This window comes from Sparus aurata, chromosome 8 (assembly GCF_900880675.1).
Source record: "Sparus aurata chromosome 8, fSpaAur1.1, whole genome shotgun sequence".
Lineage (NCBI taxonomy): Eukaryota > Metazoa > Chordata > Actinopteri > Spariformes > Sparidae > Sparus > Sparus aurata.
Window position 1 is genome coordinate 27784194 of NC_044194.1, and position 15897 is coordinate 27800090.

The 15897-nt window shown below is 41.1% G+C and overlaps 1 protein-coding gene across 4 annotated transcripts; it reads left to right on the forward strand.

Moving 5' to 3' along the window:
* Nucleotides 1–132: 132 nt before the first annotated feature.
* Nucleotides 133–9121, forward strand: LOC115587267 (glutamic acid-rich protein-like). 4 transcript variants are annotated; one of them, XM_030427003.1, is made up of 4 exons: nt 133–280; nt 1102–1239; nt 2492–2807; nt 2938–6093. In XM_030427003.1, exons 3-4 carry the CDS (start codon nt 2503–2505, stop codon nt 5078–5080), a joined length of 2448 nt encoding a protein of 815 aa, XP_030282863.1. In that variant the 5' UTR covers nt 133–280; nt 1102–1239; nt 2492–2502; the 3' UTR covers nt 5081–6093. The 4 variants fall into 4 exon arrangements, with proteins under 4 accessions (XP_030282863.1, XP_030282862.1, XP_030282865.1 ...); XM_030427005.1 differs by lacking the exon at nt 1102–1239 and adding an exon at nt 8607–9121 and having other exon boundaries at nt 141–280; nt 2938–3097; XM_030427002.1 differs by lacking the exon at nt 1102–1239 and having other exon boundaries at nt 134–280.
* The last annotated feature ends 6776 nt before the right edge of the window (nt 9122–15897 follow it).

Below are 15897 nucleotides of genomic sequence, written 5' to 3' on the forward strand. Positions count from 1 at the left end.
ATAAAATGTTAACTAACAAGGATCATAAATCATTGTGGGATAAAATAAAGATGAAAAATGTTACATGGCAGTGGTGAAATGAGTAGCAGATGGTGTTTACATTCAAACTGTTGCTAGGAGAACAGGTTGCTTTGATCGGTTCTTTAGGGAACCTTTCATCCTTTCACCATGGAATGTTCTAAATGTCTGGCTACTTAAGTGCTGCTTGTAAAATTAAGCTTATCAATACATCCTAGAAGTGATCCAGAGAGGTTAACCGTCTTCAACCACTGTGATACAGGTAAGTCACTCCTTTTCTGGTTCAGGTGTCGGAAAGTAGAGATTAATTGATAATATTAAGAATTGTTTAGTTGTTTGCCTGCAATCAAAGGTCAGAGAGGGAATCTGTTTGCCTATTTAAAGTAAAATGAATTTTAAATGTATATATATATATATACAGGCGTTCAGGTGTGCAGTCTTCAAAGTTTGTAGCACAGCTCTAGAGCTTGTAAAGACAGTTTGGCTTTCATATTTCAGCAGAAAAGTTGTTTTGTTGTGGATGGAGAAGCAGCGATATTCACGCCAGCGTCCTCTCGCGTCCGGTTGCCATGGTATATGTATATATATATATAGGCTACATATATACATATATATACATTCATATATATGTGTGTATATATATATATATATATATATATATATATATATATATATATATATATATATATATATATATATATGTATATATATGAGTCATTCCATGAAAATGGTGCATTTTGAGTCCCCGTCTACTCTTTAGGTGTATTTCATCTACTTGGTCACAAAAATCTATATTTTAACAACTTTACATAAACATTGAAATGGGTCCTTTAATACAGTGTAAAAAACATTAATAAAATTTTATCTTTTTATGAGAAATTGTATTGTTTTTTTTGTTGACACCACCTATTTTCTCATGTCCCTCATGGCCTTCAATGAAAGTCTACTTAGAATATACCAAATAAAACTATTAAAAAGTCAATATTTTTTTATATAAATCTAAACCTCTATCTGTGCTTATTTGTTAGTGATATTTTTTTTCAAAATTAATTGATAATTATTCATTAAATTCACATTATTTAGTTCTGTACCTGAGTAACCCCTCAACCCCGTTACACATATGATTCTCCCCCCATAAAAACAATGGTATGATCCATATGAGCATATACACCAGGAAGTGACATCCCTCAAGTCTTTTGGACAACAGGACACCAAAGACAGGCAAGTGGCTCCCTTCTTTTCCTTGATTTTGGTCATTTATCTTGTGATATTGTGGTCGTCAAATTCAGTGACTCAACACCGTCACATGAAACAAAGAGAGAAAACAATTACTTATGAAAAAAAAAAAAGTTATTTCAAGAATACATGCTAATTCTGAATCTCATGCATGCCATGGGCTCTCTCTCTGGTATTCACTATGTACAGCGGGGGCCATTTTGTGCAAAAATCACAACCCCGTCACACTCAACCCCGTTACATGTTTGCTTGTAACGGGGTTGTGAGATTGTGACAGGGTTGTGATTTTTGTCAAATTTGACCCGTTTCTGTTTAGATGGATTATCTACCAGTGTGGGTCAAATCAAGGAAAATGGTTGTTTTAGGGAATCTTGAAACTGTAAAACTATACAGGGTATGTGTTGTGTGCATTCTGTGTGGGACAGTGGTGACGGGCAATTTTATTGCTTTTGATGAGAGCGCCCGGTTAGAGGGGGCATGGGGGAACCTCGAAACAGATGTCATCAGAGGTCAGGGGGTGCCTTGACACAGACACAAGATCTGCACCTGCAAGCACAGCTGCACCCGCACCGCATAACAATTTTGAATTTTGAAGGGTGGTGTGGGGGGCTAAAACATTATAAAGGTACCAGAGCTGGCATTTCAGCATTTCAGTGACTAACGTCATGGCAGCAAGACTCAATGTCATACAGGCCTTTGATTTAGTCTTCCAAGATGAGGTGGATAGTGATTTGGAAGAGGATGTGTCAGAGCACGAAGACAACGTGGAGGAGAACTCTGATAACAGCCCCTCTGAAGAAACACACACACACACACTTTGATGAAGAGGAGCAGGCGGCAAGGCAGACATTTATGTCTAAAAACGGTGCTCTTTGTTGGTCCTCACTTCCGCAACAAGTTGCAGGCAGGATGGCAGCAGAGAATGTAATGTAAATGTAAAAACAAGTGTTGTAAAACAAAAGAAATACACTCTCCCTGCTCACTAGAACATTTAATAAGGGTTAATTAGACATTTATTCATGTGATATTTAGACATCCTAAATAGGGTCTGTAGTTTAAAATTTGCTATAAATACTTCCTATAAGGGAATTCTTGGTCCAGGTCAAAATTGACCTGGACCATACTGTGAAGGTGTAAAATATGAGCAGTATGTAAGGGTTAAATGAATTATCATTATACTTGATAAACATTCTTTTACTACATGCATGCTGAATGTAATCTATGTTCCATGTTTAAGCTGTGAGTAAGATGGCACCAACAACAGCAGCAGAAAGGCAGAGGAAGTATCGGGCACGGCTTAAAAGTGATCCAGATAGAAGGGAGAAATATCTGCAGAGTGAACGTGAGAGATGGAGAAAGAATGTAGAGGAAGGGAAAAAGAAAGCAGTTAAAGACCTAAGTGAAAGAGAACATCGGCAGAAACGAAAAATGTGGAGAGCAGCTTACAAAAGGAGCAAGGAGAGAAGAATAGCGCTCAAGAACATATGCACTCCTCCACACAGTCCAGATCAGGGAGACCACCCAGAGCAGTCTCCGCAGCCAGGATCTTCAAGGTTAGGGCAATGGGCAGTTAACGGTGTTAGAAAATGACAGATTTACACAATTTGATTTTAGAAAGAGGGAGAAGGGGGAAATGGTCTAATTTTCAGGACCCAAATCAACTTTATTTTTTTTCTTTTGTAGGCAACGTCTGGTGGCACGGAAGAGGGACAGAAAAGAAAGAAAGCTCAAGAGGCAAATAGAAGAACTTAAGGAAAAAGTCGAAAAAGAAAGAAAAAAGAAGGAAAAATACAGAAAAAGGTGTCAACGTTTAAGGAAACAATCTGATTCACCACAGTCAAAGGTAAAGCAACTAACTGCAAATTGCCCTGTTAACCCCCAGATCAAAAAGACATTGCTTTACCACCAATCACTAATTCAGGACATCAGTAATAAATACAAACATGCCACCAAGGATAGGGAAAGACAGCTGATTGCAAAAGTTACAACAGGGAGGATTGTAAAAAAATACAGGTTGCAAAAATTTGCCAGTGAATCTCTTGGATTTTCAAATAAGCATTTCAAACATAACGAGAGTCTTCATTTTGAAAGAAATAAGACCAGCAGGTTCACTGATGACTTAAAAAAAAAAGTCAAGGCATTCTATCTGAGAGATGATGTCAGTAGGATCACCACAGGAACCAAACAAACACTCACAGTGAACAAGGTCAAGATGCAGAAGAGGTTCCTGGCAGATACACTGCAAAATATTCATAGAAGATTTTTAGCAGAAAATCCAAAACAAAAAATATCATATTCCCTTTTCTGTCATCTTCGCCCTTTTTGGGTTGTCAATCCAACAATCTCTGAACGAGACACATGCATGTGTAAATTGCATGAAAATCTGAGCTTTGTGGCTGTGAAGCTCAGTCAGCTGAAACTTACTGAGACTGCCAATCTGGAACAGTTGGTAGAGATGGTGTGCTGCAACTCATCCAACAAAAGCTGCATGTATGGAGAGTGTGTCCACTGCAAGGACAAGAGTGTCCCCATCTCAAGTGCTTATAACAGTACTGCAAATGTGTCTTTTACCCAGTGGGTAACAGAAGAGAAGGAGATGGAGAAAAAGAAAGAGGGCGAAAAGGCAACTGTCAAGGTGACGTTTAAGAAATCTGTGGAGGGCACACAAGAGGACCTCATTGAGCTCCTCCACAGCTACATAAAGCGATTTAAACAGCATCACTTTAACATTAAGCAGCAATATGCCTTCTGCCGTGAGCTGAAAAAGAACATGTCAGGGGAAGAGGCTTTGATACATGTTGACTTTTCTGAAAATTACAGCTGTAAATACAGCTCCCAAGTTCAGGCGGTCCACTTTGGGGCTTCACATCAGCAGGCCACCCTTCATACTGGTGTGCTGTATGTTGGCAGACACCCAGAGCCTGTGTGCTTCAGCACCATCTCCCCCAGTAGACACAAAGGCCCTCCAGCAATATGGCAACACCTACATCCTGTGCTGGATTACCTTCAGGCCCAACATCCACAAGTGTCTGTGCTGCACTTTTTAAATGATGGCCCCTGTACTCAGTACAAACAACGAGGCAACTTCTTCCTTTTCGCCACAGAGCTGGACAGAAGAGGATTCAAGGCTGGTTCTTGGAACTTTTTCGAGGCTAGTCACGGGAAAGGAGCACCAGATGGTGTGGGGGGGGCCTTAAAAAGAGCAGCTGATATGATGGTGGCAAAGGGCCGTGACATCCCAGATGCAGCAGAGTTGTACAAGGCCTTGACTGAGTCAAACACAACAGTGAAACTGTTCTTTGTGAAAAGTCAAGATGTTGAGGAAGCAATAGAGAAAATGCCAAAGCTGATACCAGCAGTTCCTGGCACCATGAGAATTCACCAGGTCATTACTCTGGCTCCAGGAGAAATGCTATCTCGTGATGTAAGCTGCATGTGCACAACACGGAAGCAGTTTAACTGCAAGTGCTTCAACACCCAGTGTTTCAGTTTTGGCCAGAAGAGAACAACTGCTGTGCCACAGCCAGCCAGTGGAGGGAATCCAGAAAATGATATCCAATGGGAAAGTCCAGAGCTGATTGGGAAATGGTGTATTCTCAGATATGATGATGATTTATATCCAGGCGTCATTCTGAACATACAGGAAACACACGTCCAGGTCAAATGCATGCATCGTGTCGGTTCAAACCGATTCTACTGGCCGCATCAGGATGATATCCTCTGGTACTTGTTTGACGATGTCCTTGAAGTCATCCCACCCCCGCAGCCTGTGACAAAGCGCCATGTGGAGGTCTTGAAAGAGGTGTGGAACCGACTCACAGTCTGAAGTCCATGAAGCAAGAGGCACATGCATACACACAGAGATATAGACACACACACAGATACAGACACACACACAGATACACACACACACACACACACACACACACACAGGCACTATGAAATCATTAAGTGTTTGATTAATATTATCAGTTCATCCGTTCACAAGTTTAATTGTATGTATAGTAACAGACATACGGTGTCTTTTAGTACACCACTCATGAGTTCTTTGATCAGTATATTTGACCAGATAAGGCTTGGTTCTTATGCCTGAAAACACAGGACATGCATACTCACACAAATACACACACACACACACACACAGACAAACAGACGGATAGACAGACAGACAGACAGACAGACAGACAGACAGACACACACACACACACACACACACACACACACACACACACACACACACACACAGGCACTATGAAATCATTAAGTGTTTGATTAATATTATCAGTTCATCCGTTCACAAGTTTAATTGTATGTATAGTAACAGACATAAGGTGTCTTTTAGTACACCACTCATGAGTTCTTTGATCAGTATATTTGACCAGATAAGGCTTGGTTCTTATGCCTGAAAACACAGGACATGCATACTCACACAAATACACACACACACACACACAGACAAACAGACGGATAGACAGACAGACAGACAGACAGACACACACACACACACACACACACACACACACACACACACACAGACTACACATTATGTTAACATTTGAGCTATTCTGTTTACAATGTTTTGATGTTTTGAATTTGGGTTAATAAAACTCAGTTCAACTGCAATTTATATCTGTTGTCCTTGTCAAGAGAGTAGGTTTGATTTTGACATCGGTGGGGACATTAAAGTGCTTCAAGGCAGCACTCCTGAATGTTAATGTTTTTTTGCATTCTTTTGCATCATAATTTCATGTAATGTAGAGCTGATTGAATGAACAAGCTAGTAATACATGATACATGACTGATGACCAGTCTTGATATAAAGCTCTGATTTCAAAGCCATATGTGTGAAGCGTTGTTATTCAGATCATCATCACACTAACATTTTGTCACAATGCTGAATCTCATGACTAACATATCATTATTTAACCTCACCTGTGAATTTCCAGCCTCTTCATCTCTTCCAGCTTCTCCTTCTCTACCTCCTCCAGCCTCTCCTCCTTCATCTATTCTAGCCTCCTCTCCACTACCTCCTCCAGCCTCTCCTTCTTGACCTGCTCCAGCCTCCTCTCCTCTCCTCTACCTCCTCCTGCCTCTCTACTGTCTGTCACCTGACAAAAATATGCTGATGCATGACATGTGAACATACATTAGGGATACAACAATCATAGGGTTTGATGGTACAATTATTGTCTGAGGAAAAAACACTTTTACTGTCACACATTGTCACACAAAATCACATGAGCATCTGGAATCTGAGGTTTTATTGGATTTTCCCCAAAAATATTCTTTGTGTTTTTAAAACAGTTGCTCCCTTCCACACAATGAAATACAATGTTCATAGACAATCCTATACAGTGAATTTTAGAGATAAAAATAACAATCTGTATTTGTCCCTTCAACCCCGTTATCCTCTTCAACCCCGTTACCCTTGTCTCAACCCCGTCACACCTACATTTTCATACATTATTTTTTTAAAATGCATTAAAAAGTAATTTAATGTTTGTTGGCATCTGTCTAAAATCTTGAGAGCTACCACATGCTTATTGATTTTGGTGAAGATTCTTCAGTTAAAGTACACTTTTGATGAAAAATGACAAGAGCCCTTTCACGAAAAGGGACATTTCAGGCATTAGTATAGCAAAGAAGTGAGATTTTATATAATTTCTGTATTTACAATTAGTAAATTAGTGTGGGGGACATCTAATTTACATGAAAATATTGATTTCTTTGGAAATAAATGTTTTGATCATATTCAGAGAGCTTCCATTTTGTCCGTAACGGGGTTGAAGAATAACATTGCCCAGATCTTGAAATAATGACCAATAATGATAGACAGCTAATGCCTGAGATGGGAAAATATGTTTTTCTGATAGTTCAAAATATCCTTAATGATGTGGGGTATAAATACAAATGATACATTTTAGTAAAAAATATGAAAATGTCAAAGTCCAATTTGAGCCATTCTCGCGGAATGACTCATATATATATATATATATATAAAAGAAACGCGCATTTTATGCTTTACGGCCGTCGGCAGTCTTGATCCAGACGGTGGCAGAAGAATAAGAAAGGGAATCAGAAGACGAAGAAGCAGGGTTGGCGGTTCGGGAAAAACACGGTGGACTGAAAAGTGAAAGCGAAAGGAAATTGAGAAAGGACTTATGAACGGCAAATTCACTTTCAAAACACGTTATCTGCACGTACTGTCGACATGAAATGAGTTACCATTGAAGTACGTCGAGTCTCAAATATCATTTGCAAGCCAACGCAAGCTCATCCCTACATGAGACCAAAGTTACCATGCCAACAACAGATAAGCTGAAGAGGTTAGCGACAGTCCTGTAGAGAGAGAGAGGGTGATTGTGTGTGTGTGACAGAGAGAGAGAGAGTGTGTGTGTGTGTGTGTGAGAGAGAGAGAGAGAGAGAGTGAGAGAGACAGACAGAATCAGGTTCCTAACTGAAGTACTTTTTCACTTGTATTACAAGTACATACGTGAACTTCTGGGAGGAGAGAAGTTTCTTAAAAGTATTAAGAACATGAAAAAAATACATTAATATATTTAGAACAGAAAAAAATGTGCCAAAAAATTGAGATTAATTTGCGATTAATCATGAGTTAACTATGGACAAAATGCGATTAATCGCGATTAAAAAATGTATCGTTTGACAGCCCTGATATATATATATCGTACACATCAAGTTTTTTTTTGTTTTTTTATTAAAATGTAACATCCAGTGGTCACATACTTCTTCTCTCTTGAGATGCACTTTTAACATACTTCAGCACCACCCCAGTGACACAGCACCAGGTGCTCCTGTCCCTGAAGAATACAGACTTAATAAGGAAGGACTAAAGGACTGGAACAATGCAAGCCACTTGCTGAAGGTTCATGAGGATAGCCAGGAGAGCAATACCCACATGACAACATGGAGGGAGTTGGAGGTTGTTTTGCAAAGCGGCTGACAATAGATAAGTGAGAGATGGCACTTACTGAGGCTGAGAGATAATATGTTTGCACAATGCCTTATATTTATTGTATTTTTATCACTTGTTTCTTTCTTCAGTTTTTATTGGAAAAATAAAGTGAAATTTTTTCACAGTATTGACCAGATATCAGGACGACAGCTAAAGCGAACCTATGGGGGCGACATCCTTAAGTTTCACTTCCGGGTTATGTCTGCCCCCATAGGTTCGCTTTAGCTGCCGTTCTGATACTCGGTAAATATTGTGCCAAATGTTATCGTTATTTTTCCTAATGACAGCACTCGGTAACCTCGATCAACAGGGATATGGGTTAAAAACGGCCGAAGTTCTCCTTTAACATCATGAACTACATGACCCTGTGTTTCAGAGACAGCCAGGGAGAGTGGAGCAGCAGCAGGTCCCTTATTGTCTCCTGATGATGTTACTGAGGACATGAGACAAGGTGAGCTCATATAGTGGCAAATAGAAGTTATGCCCGGCAATCATTTGTTTCAGTTTCAACTGAAAGGAGTTTATCAACACTAACATAAAGTAGCCTGTTTTATTGAATGTTAGGCTATAAGCAGGTTAAGAGGCTGATATCAATCCTATGTCCTTTTAAAAGATAGTGAGCAAGAAGAAGTGATAGAGGATAATGGAAGTGAAGATTGCACTGAGGGTAGTGAGAAGGATAAGGAGAGGACAGAAAAGAAAAGGGAAATAAGTGAGGGCAATGCAGAAGAGTTTTTGCCAGAGGAAGGTATGTGCATCAAGAAAAACAGAGGTGTTTGGGAGATAAATAGAATAGAATAGAATAGAATAGAATAGTCTTTATTGTCATTATACAGGAGGGTACAATGAAATTGAGGGTGCTCCCACAGCAACAAATAAAAAAGCAACACAGAGAACAAATAGTAATATAAGGTGGTAGATTGGGTTTGTTGTTGTCGGGGGGGGGGGGGGGGGGGGTTGTGAGTGTATCCGTTCGTATTTGTAGTTTGTATGGCCCAGGGGAAGAAGCTGTCTGTCAGCCTGCTGGTGTGGGACTTTGTTGACCTGCAGCATCTCCCAGAGGGCAACAGATCTAACAGGGGGTAGGCAGGGTGTGAGGAGTCTCCTGTGATGGCCTTGGTTCTCCTGAGGCAGCAGGATGTGGCGATGTGTTCCAGGCTGGTCAGAGGGCAGCCGATGATCTTTTGGGCAGTGTTTATGACCCTCTGCACCGCCTTCCTGTCCTCGGTTGTTGAGCCTGTGTACCACACACCCAGACAGCACGTCAGTACACTCTCCACAGTGGAGTGATAGAAGGCCAGCAGCAGCTTTGTGTCCAGTTTGTTTTTCCTGAGGACACGCAGGAAGTGTAGTTGCTGCTGAGCCTTCTTAACCAGGGCCCTGATGTTGTAGGTCCAGGAGTGGTCTGCGGAGATGTGGGTGCCCAGAAACCTGAAGGTGGTGACAGTCTCTACCTGTTCTCCATTTATGAGGAGGGGGGTGTGGTCATGTCTGTTCTTCCTGAAGTCCATGATGAGTTCTTTTGTCTTTTGGACATTCAGGGTCAGGTTGTTGTCTGAGCACCATAGCGACAGTTCCTCCACCTCGGCCCTGTACGCTGTCTCGTCCTCGCCTCGGATGAGTCCAACCACTGTGGTGTCATCCTCATATTTAATAATGCGGTTGGTTGGGTGAGTTGGAGAGCAGTCGTAGGTGTACAGGGCGTACAGTAGAGGGCTCAGAACGCAGACTTGAGGGGAACCAGTGCTGAGTGTGAGTGCAGTGGAGTGGTGGGGGCCGAGTCTCACAGACTGTGGGCGACTTGACAGGAAGTTTCTAATCCAATTGCATGTGGGGAGGGGGATCTGTAGTTCCAGCAGTTTGGTGATGAGAATGTCTGGAATAATGGTGTTAAATGCTGGGCTGTAGTCCACGAAGAGCATCCTCACATAGCTCTTCTTGTTCTCCAGGTGGCTCAGCGCTGTATGGAGTGTGAGGGCGATGGCGTCCCCTGTAGAACGGTTTGCCCTGTAGGCAAACTGGTGGGGGTCGAGGGAGGGAGGGAGACAGTCTCTGATGTGCTGGGAAACTGATCGCTCCAAGCACTTCATGATTACAGACGTCAGAGCGATAGGTCTGTAATCATTCAGGCTGTCTATGGCAGGTTTTTTGGGGATGGGGACAATGATAGAGGCCTTCAGACATGTGGGGACGGTGGCACGTGTCAGGGAGAGGTTGAAGATTTTGGTGAGGATCCCTGCCAGTTGGTCTGCACATGCTTTAATCACCGCCCCCGGGATACCGTCAGGACCAGCAGCTTTCCTGGGGTTCACTGCTCTTAAGTTTTTTCTCACTTCGTGCTCTTGGAGAGAGAGAGGTGGGGTGCTGGAACCAGGGGGAAGCAGTGACTGCAGGTGTGTGGTGGTGGTCTCAAACTGGGCAAAGAAGCTGCTTAGCTCCTCTGCCAGTGTGCTGCTGCTGTTGGAGGATGTGGGAGGGGGGTTGCCTTTGTGGTTGGTTAGAGCCTGGATGCCCCTCCACATCTGACGCGGGTTATTGTCTGTCAGGTATCCTTCTATTTTGTTCTTGTAGGAGACCTTGGCCTGTTTGATGCCCCTCCTCAGGTCAGCTCTGACAGTGCTGTAGAGAGCTCTGTCTCCCGTCCTGAAGGCCGAGTTACAAGCTCTGATCAGGGTCTGGACTTCCTTTGTCATCCAAGGCTTTCTGTTTGGAAAGATCCGTATGCGTCTATCCTCGGTGACGTTATCTACACAGCACATGATGTAGAAGAGGACAGACTCGGTGTGTGTGTCCAAGGAGAGGTTCATTCAGTTCAAAGATTTCCACAAAAAGACGTGCAGGGAAATTTCTGAAATGATTCAAGCAGCATTTCAAGACAGTGGAAAGCATTAGAGGACTGTAGAGGACAAGGGTGTGATAATGGAGCCAATATGTCTGGAAAGGTGAAAGGAGTGCAAGCTCAGAATTTACAAGCCAACCCACTCGCTACATTCTCTCCCTGTGCTTCCCATATCCTCAAATCTGGTGGGTGTACATGCAGCTGAGTCATGTCCCGAGGTTTCAACATTTTTTGGCTCTGTTAATTATCTCTACAATCTCTTCAGTGCTAGTCCAGAGCGATTGTCGATCTTGGAGGAAAAAAACAGGACGTTCTCTTCATCGTCTCTCTAACACTCGATGGGGCGCCCGCATTGCTGCGGTGCGAATTGTGGCAACTCTCTTACCCTCGATCATTGAGGCACTAGAATGCATCTTAGCCACATGCAATCTCACAAGTGAGGCAAAATCTGAGGCAAATGTTCTGAATAATTATTTCAAGACCTTTGATGCAGTCGTCCTTCTCACTGTGTGGGTAAAGGTCCTACAGTGCATTGGGAACCGAAACCTGATTCTTCAGGCAGGAGATATTTCTCTGGATATTGAGACTGCAAACATGAAGGCACTATAAGATGAAATAAAGACAACATGCCGGGCACTGACAAGAAAATACCACAAAGATCTCACAGTTGAGTTTGAAAACAAAACGCTACGCCTGCGTACAATATATAGTGCCACATTTCCACGCACTTTGTCACTCCTTGAACTACTTAATGCAATCTATCAGATGAAGCTACAGAGCATTTTGGAGAAATTTGTATTGGCTTGAGGATTTTCTGCACACTGCCTGTAAATGTTGCTGGGGGTGAACGGGCTTTCAGCAAGATGAAACTGGTGAAAAACTACCTGAGATCAACAATGTCTCAGGATAGTCTGAACAGCCTTGCACTTCTCGCCATTGAAGCTGTAAAATAGCTGAAAAATTGGACTTTAAAGGCCTTTTTTTTTTTTTTTTTTCTAAGTGTCCCTAAGCCTAACCCTAAATCCACGGCAGTGGCCCATGAAATATGGATAATCACACATAACAGTGCTACAATATTTACTTTTGATTACCCAACAACTCCCCAACTGTGCATTACATATTAATTTCACAGTAACTACTTGAATTTATATAATAGTATACCAGGGAAAAAGCATTAAATTACAATGTTGGGGCATTTTCGCAACATGCAATGATGACATGGATAAAAATACAAACAGAACCTTTGCTTTGTAAAGTGAACTGAAAGCCATTTATAGCTGCTGTATAGAAGTTTATTATTTTAACCTCATAGTATTACTATACTATGAGGTGCTTCTATCAAGCAACAGTAATACTACTAATGACTCAAACAAACTTTAATTATATAGCACCTTTCAAACATATGAAAAATGAATTCAAAGTGCTCAACAAGTGATAAATTGAATAAAAACACAAGGTATTTAGAAAACAAAAATGGATTAAGAGACAAATTCACTCCAAGACAGCAATAAAACACGGCTAGTGAGAGTAATAGAGGATGATGAATACAAGATCATACAAGCAATAACATTAATAAAAAAGCAATACTACAGTATAATGATAATATGATTATAAAACACTTTATTTATATAGTCCCTTTCTAAACAACGTTACAAAGTGCTTCACAGAAAAGGAAAAGAAAGTAAAAACATCAGATTCCAAACTAAAGGGACACACTTTATAATAACCACAATTAATAAATTGTCGAATTATAGTTAATATAACTTTAATTAACAGTTAATTCACTGTCAACGATTAAATGTTTTCATAAGGCATTTACTAAGCAATTGATTATTCTTACATTGCAAGTGATGTTTATAAAAGTTTGTAAATGATTAATACACACTGTGGAGCTCCTCTGTAAACACTTTGGATGGCCAACATAAAGTCACAACTGATGTTTTTTTTTTAACATTTCCAATTGTTTAATCACTGGTTTATAAATTATGTCATTATTTGTTTACATTGGAGTAAATGTTGCATTTTGTAACTCAATATTACATTTTGCTGTACAACTACAATGACTAATGTCTTATGTAAGATCCCGAGCTTTACCCCTGTCCAGGAGGTACTCGACCAGCTCTCCGTTATAATGGGTTAGATCCCTATAAAGTTACTAAAAAGTGGGAATTTTAAATAGGGATTTTTAAGCTGGTAACGAGGAGACTCGCCTAGCTTCTAACTGCCTGAATCCGAACGTCTACCCTGCTTCCTCTGGTGCGGCACCTGACATGAATAGCCCTTGAGTCAGATACAGCCACCAGCCACGCCCGTTAACGGCAGCTGTCCTCTAAATGATCTGGGCTCTTGGTATGGTGCTAGGTTTGATTTTAAGGGCTTTTGGTAAACCCTAAGGGCCTGTTTCAATTTGGTAGGCTAGAGTAACCTTTAAGAACCTTTAAGATATTATGCACACTTAACACCTGACTTTTACTTCCACTCAAAAAGACATAAAATCAATGTCCACAACTTTAACTTTAACTATATTATGTAGGTTTTATTGCATAGATTTTAGCAAGGGCAAAGCATACAGCGCAATCCTTGTTTCAATTACTATCAATCATTATCAAAAATCCTTATTGATAAATCACAATACTTCAAATAACAAATTAACCTAAAAGAGCTGAGGCCTGGTTAGAAATACTTAAATTTAGGTGAGATGGAGAGGGTCAGGTCTTTCCATGGCTTGCCTTTCCCTTCCTGCTGAAAGTCCAAGTCCTTGAGGCAAATCAAAACCCTGGCCAAGGTCTCGTAACTTCCTCAAAGTCCAAACTTCACGCCAGCAGCGTGAACAAAAGTACTCCAATATCCAAATTGTAATCCACAGCATGTTGGCAAAAATGGTTAATCCGTTGTGCTCTTAATTCCTTTGTCTGTTTCTACTGAAGATTTCTTGAAGTCCTTTCTGCGATGTTTAGGCTGCTCACATTCTCCGTCTCAAGTGTTTCTTCAAGGCTTGAGCGATTGGAAGAACGAACTTTAGTCTGTGCTCCTCAGGTTATATACACTCTTGCTTCGGACACTGGCTTGGTTTTGTGTCCTTATTAGGACATGTTTTCAGCATCTCTCCATTCACTGGTTGATAACCCCTTGATTAAGATTTCATAACGCTTCTCTCTTGCTTTGGACAGTGGCACGGATTTATGTCCTTATTAGGACATTTTCCCACCATCTCTCCGTTCAATGACTAATAGTCCCTTGATGACGGCTGACGATTTCATAATGATCCAACATGCCTCGGTCACGGTCTGTGCCCGTGCCCAAAGCGCGATCAGATTTCGACACATCCTTTTGGCCTCACGTTGACCTGACCAGTTCTTTAACACTTTCTCATGACCTCAGCTCAACACTGTTTCTTTACTGATTTTCATTAGATCTCTAAACTTCAATACATCATGGTTACACCTTACACCTCCTTTAACTTTGCAAAGTTAATACTAAGTCAAAAATGATCATCAGAGACAGAATGACAGACAGAGCCTTGAGTGTAACACTTCCTCTTTTTCACAGACACCCCGTGTTGCCCTTTCCTCTTCACTTCCTATTTCAACACACCTTTAATGTAATGGTTTAACACTTTCCAATGAATTTATGGCAAACACAATGCAGCAAGCAAAGTTTTGATATATTGCAGAATCATTTCAGGACTAAGTATAATGTCCCTTTCTTGTATTTGTGTCTGACAGGAGTGTATGACTCCCAACTTTCTTGACACTGTCTCCGTGTGTGTGTACATACTGGTAATTATATTAGAAAGGAGTAAATGGATCTCAACTATTTTGACACTTAATTCATTATAATGTATCCATTCCTAATGATGGTTGTTATAAAATGTTAACTAACAAGGATCATAAATCATTGTGGGATAAAATAAAGATGAAAAATGTTACATGGCAGTGGTGAAATGAGTAGCAGATGGTGTTTACATTCAAATTGTTGCTAGGAGAACAGGTTGCTTTGATCGGAACTTTAGGGAAACTTTCATCCTTTCATCATGGAATGTTCTAAATGTCTGGCTAGTTAAAGGAGAACTTCGGTCGATTTAAACATGCAGCTTCATTGCTCAAGCTACCCTTGACTTGCGAGTACCCAAAGACGCGAACAAATTTGGTCCAGCCATTACAGAGCTCCATGAACGGAGATGCAGCATTGAACGCTAACTGCATGGGGTCAGAACTTCACGCTGTGTTTTAAGCATCTTAACATGCTCCACATCTCACACCAGAAGTTATGCAACATCAGCAGACACCTTAGCACACAGCACTGTAGCGTGTATGACTCAAAATGAATAAAAAAGTAGTTAAAATAGTGTGTTTGTGCAAGGAGCTACTTACCTGTTTGTTGACATCCGCGTCTTCCGGTAGCTAGACCAAACTAGCGTATCCACCGAGTGTGCACTTAACAGGCTTAACAGGCTATTGTAAGGCTCATGGCTCATGACAGGTTGTAACATGGACATGTACATTATGAACATACACACGAAAATGCTGGAATACGTTTCCGTCTCCGCCAGTGAGGGAGTAAGTGCACGCTCGACGGATTGACTAGTTTGGTCTAGCTACCGGAACACACGGATGTCAACAAACAGGTAAGTAGCTGCTTGCACAAACACACTATTTTAACTACTTTTTTATTCAGTTTGAGTCATACACGCTACAGTGCTGTGTGCTAAGGTGTCTGCTGATGTTGCATAACTTCTGGTGTGAGATGTGGAGCATGTTAAGATGCTTAAAACACAGCGTGAAGTTCTGACCCCATGCAGTTAGCGTTCAATGCTACATCTCCGTTC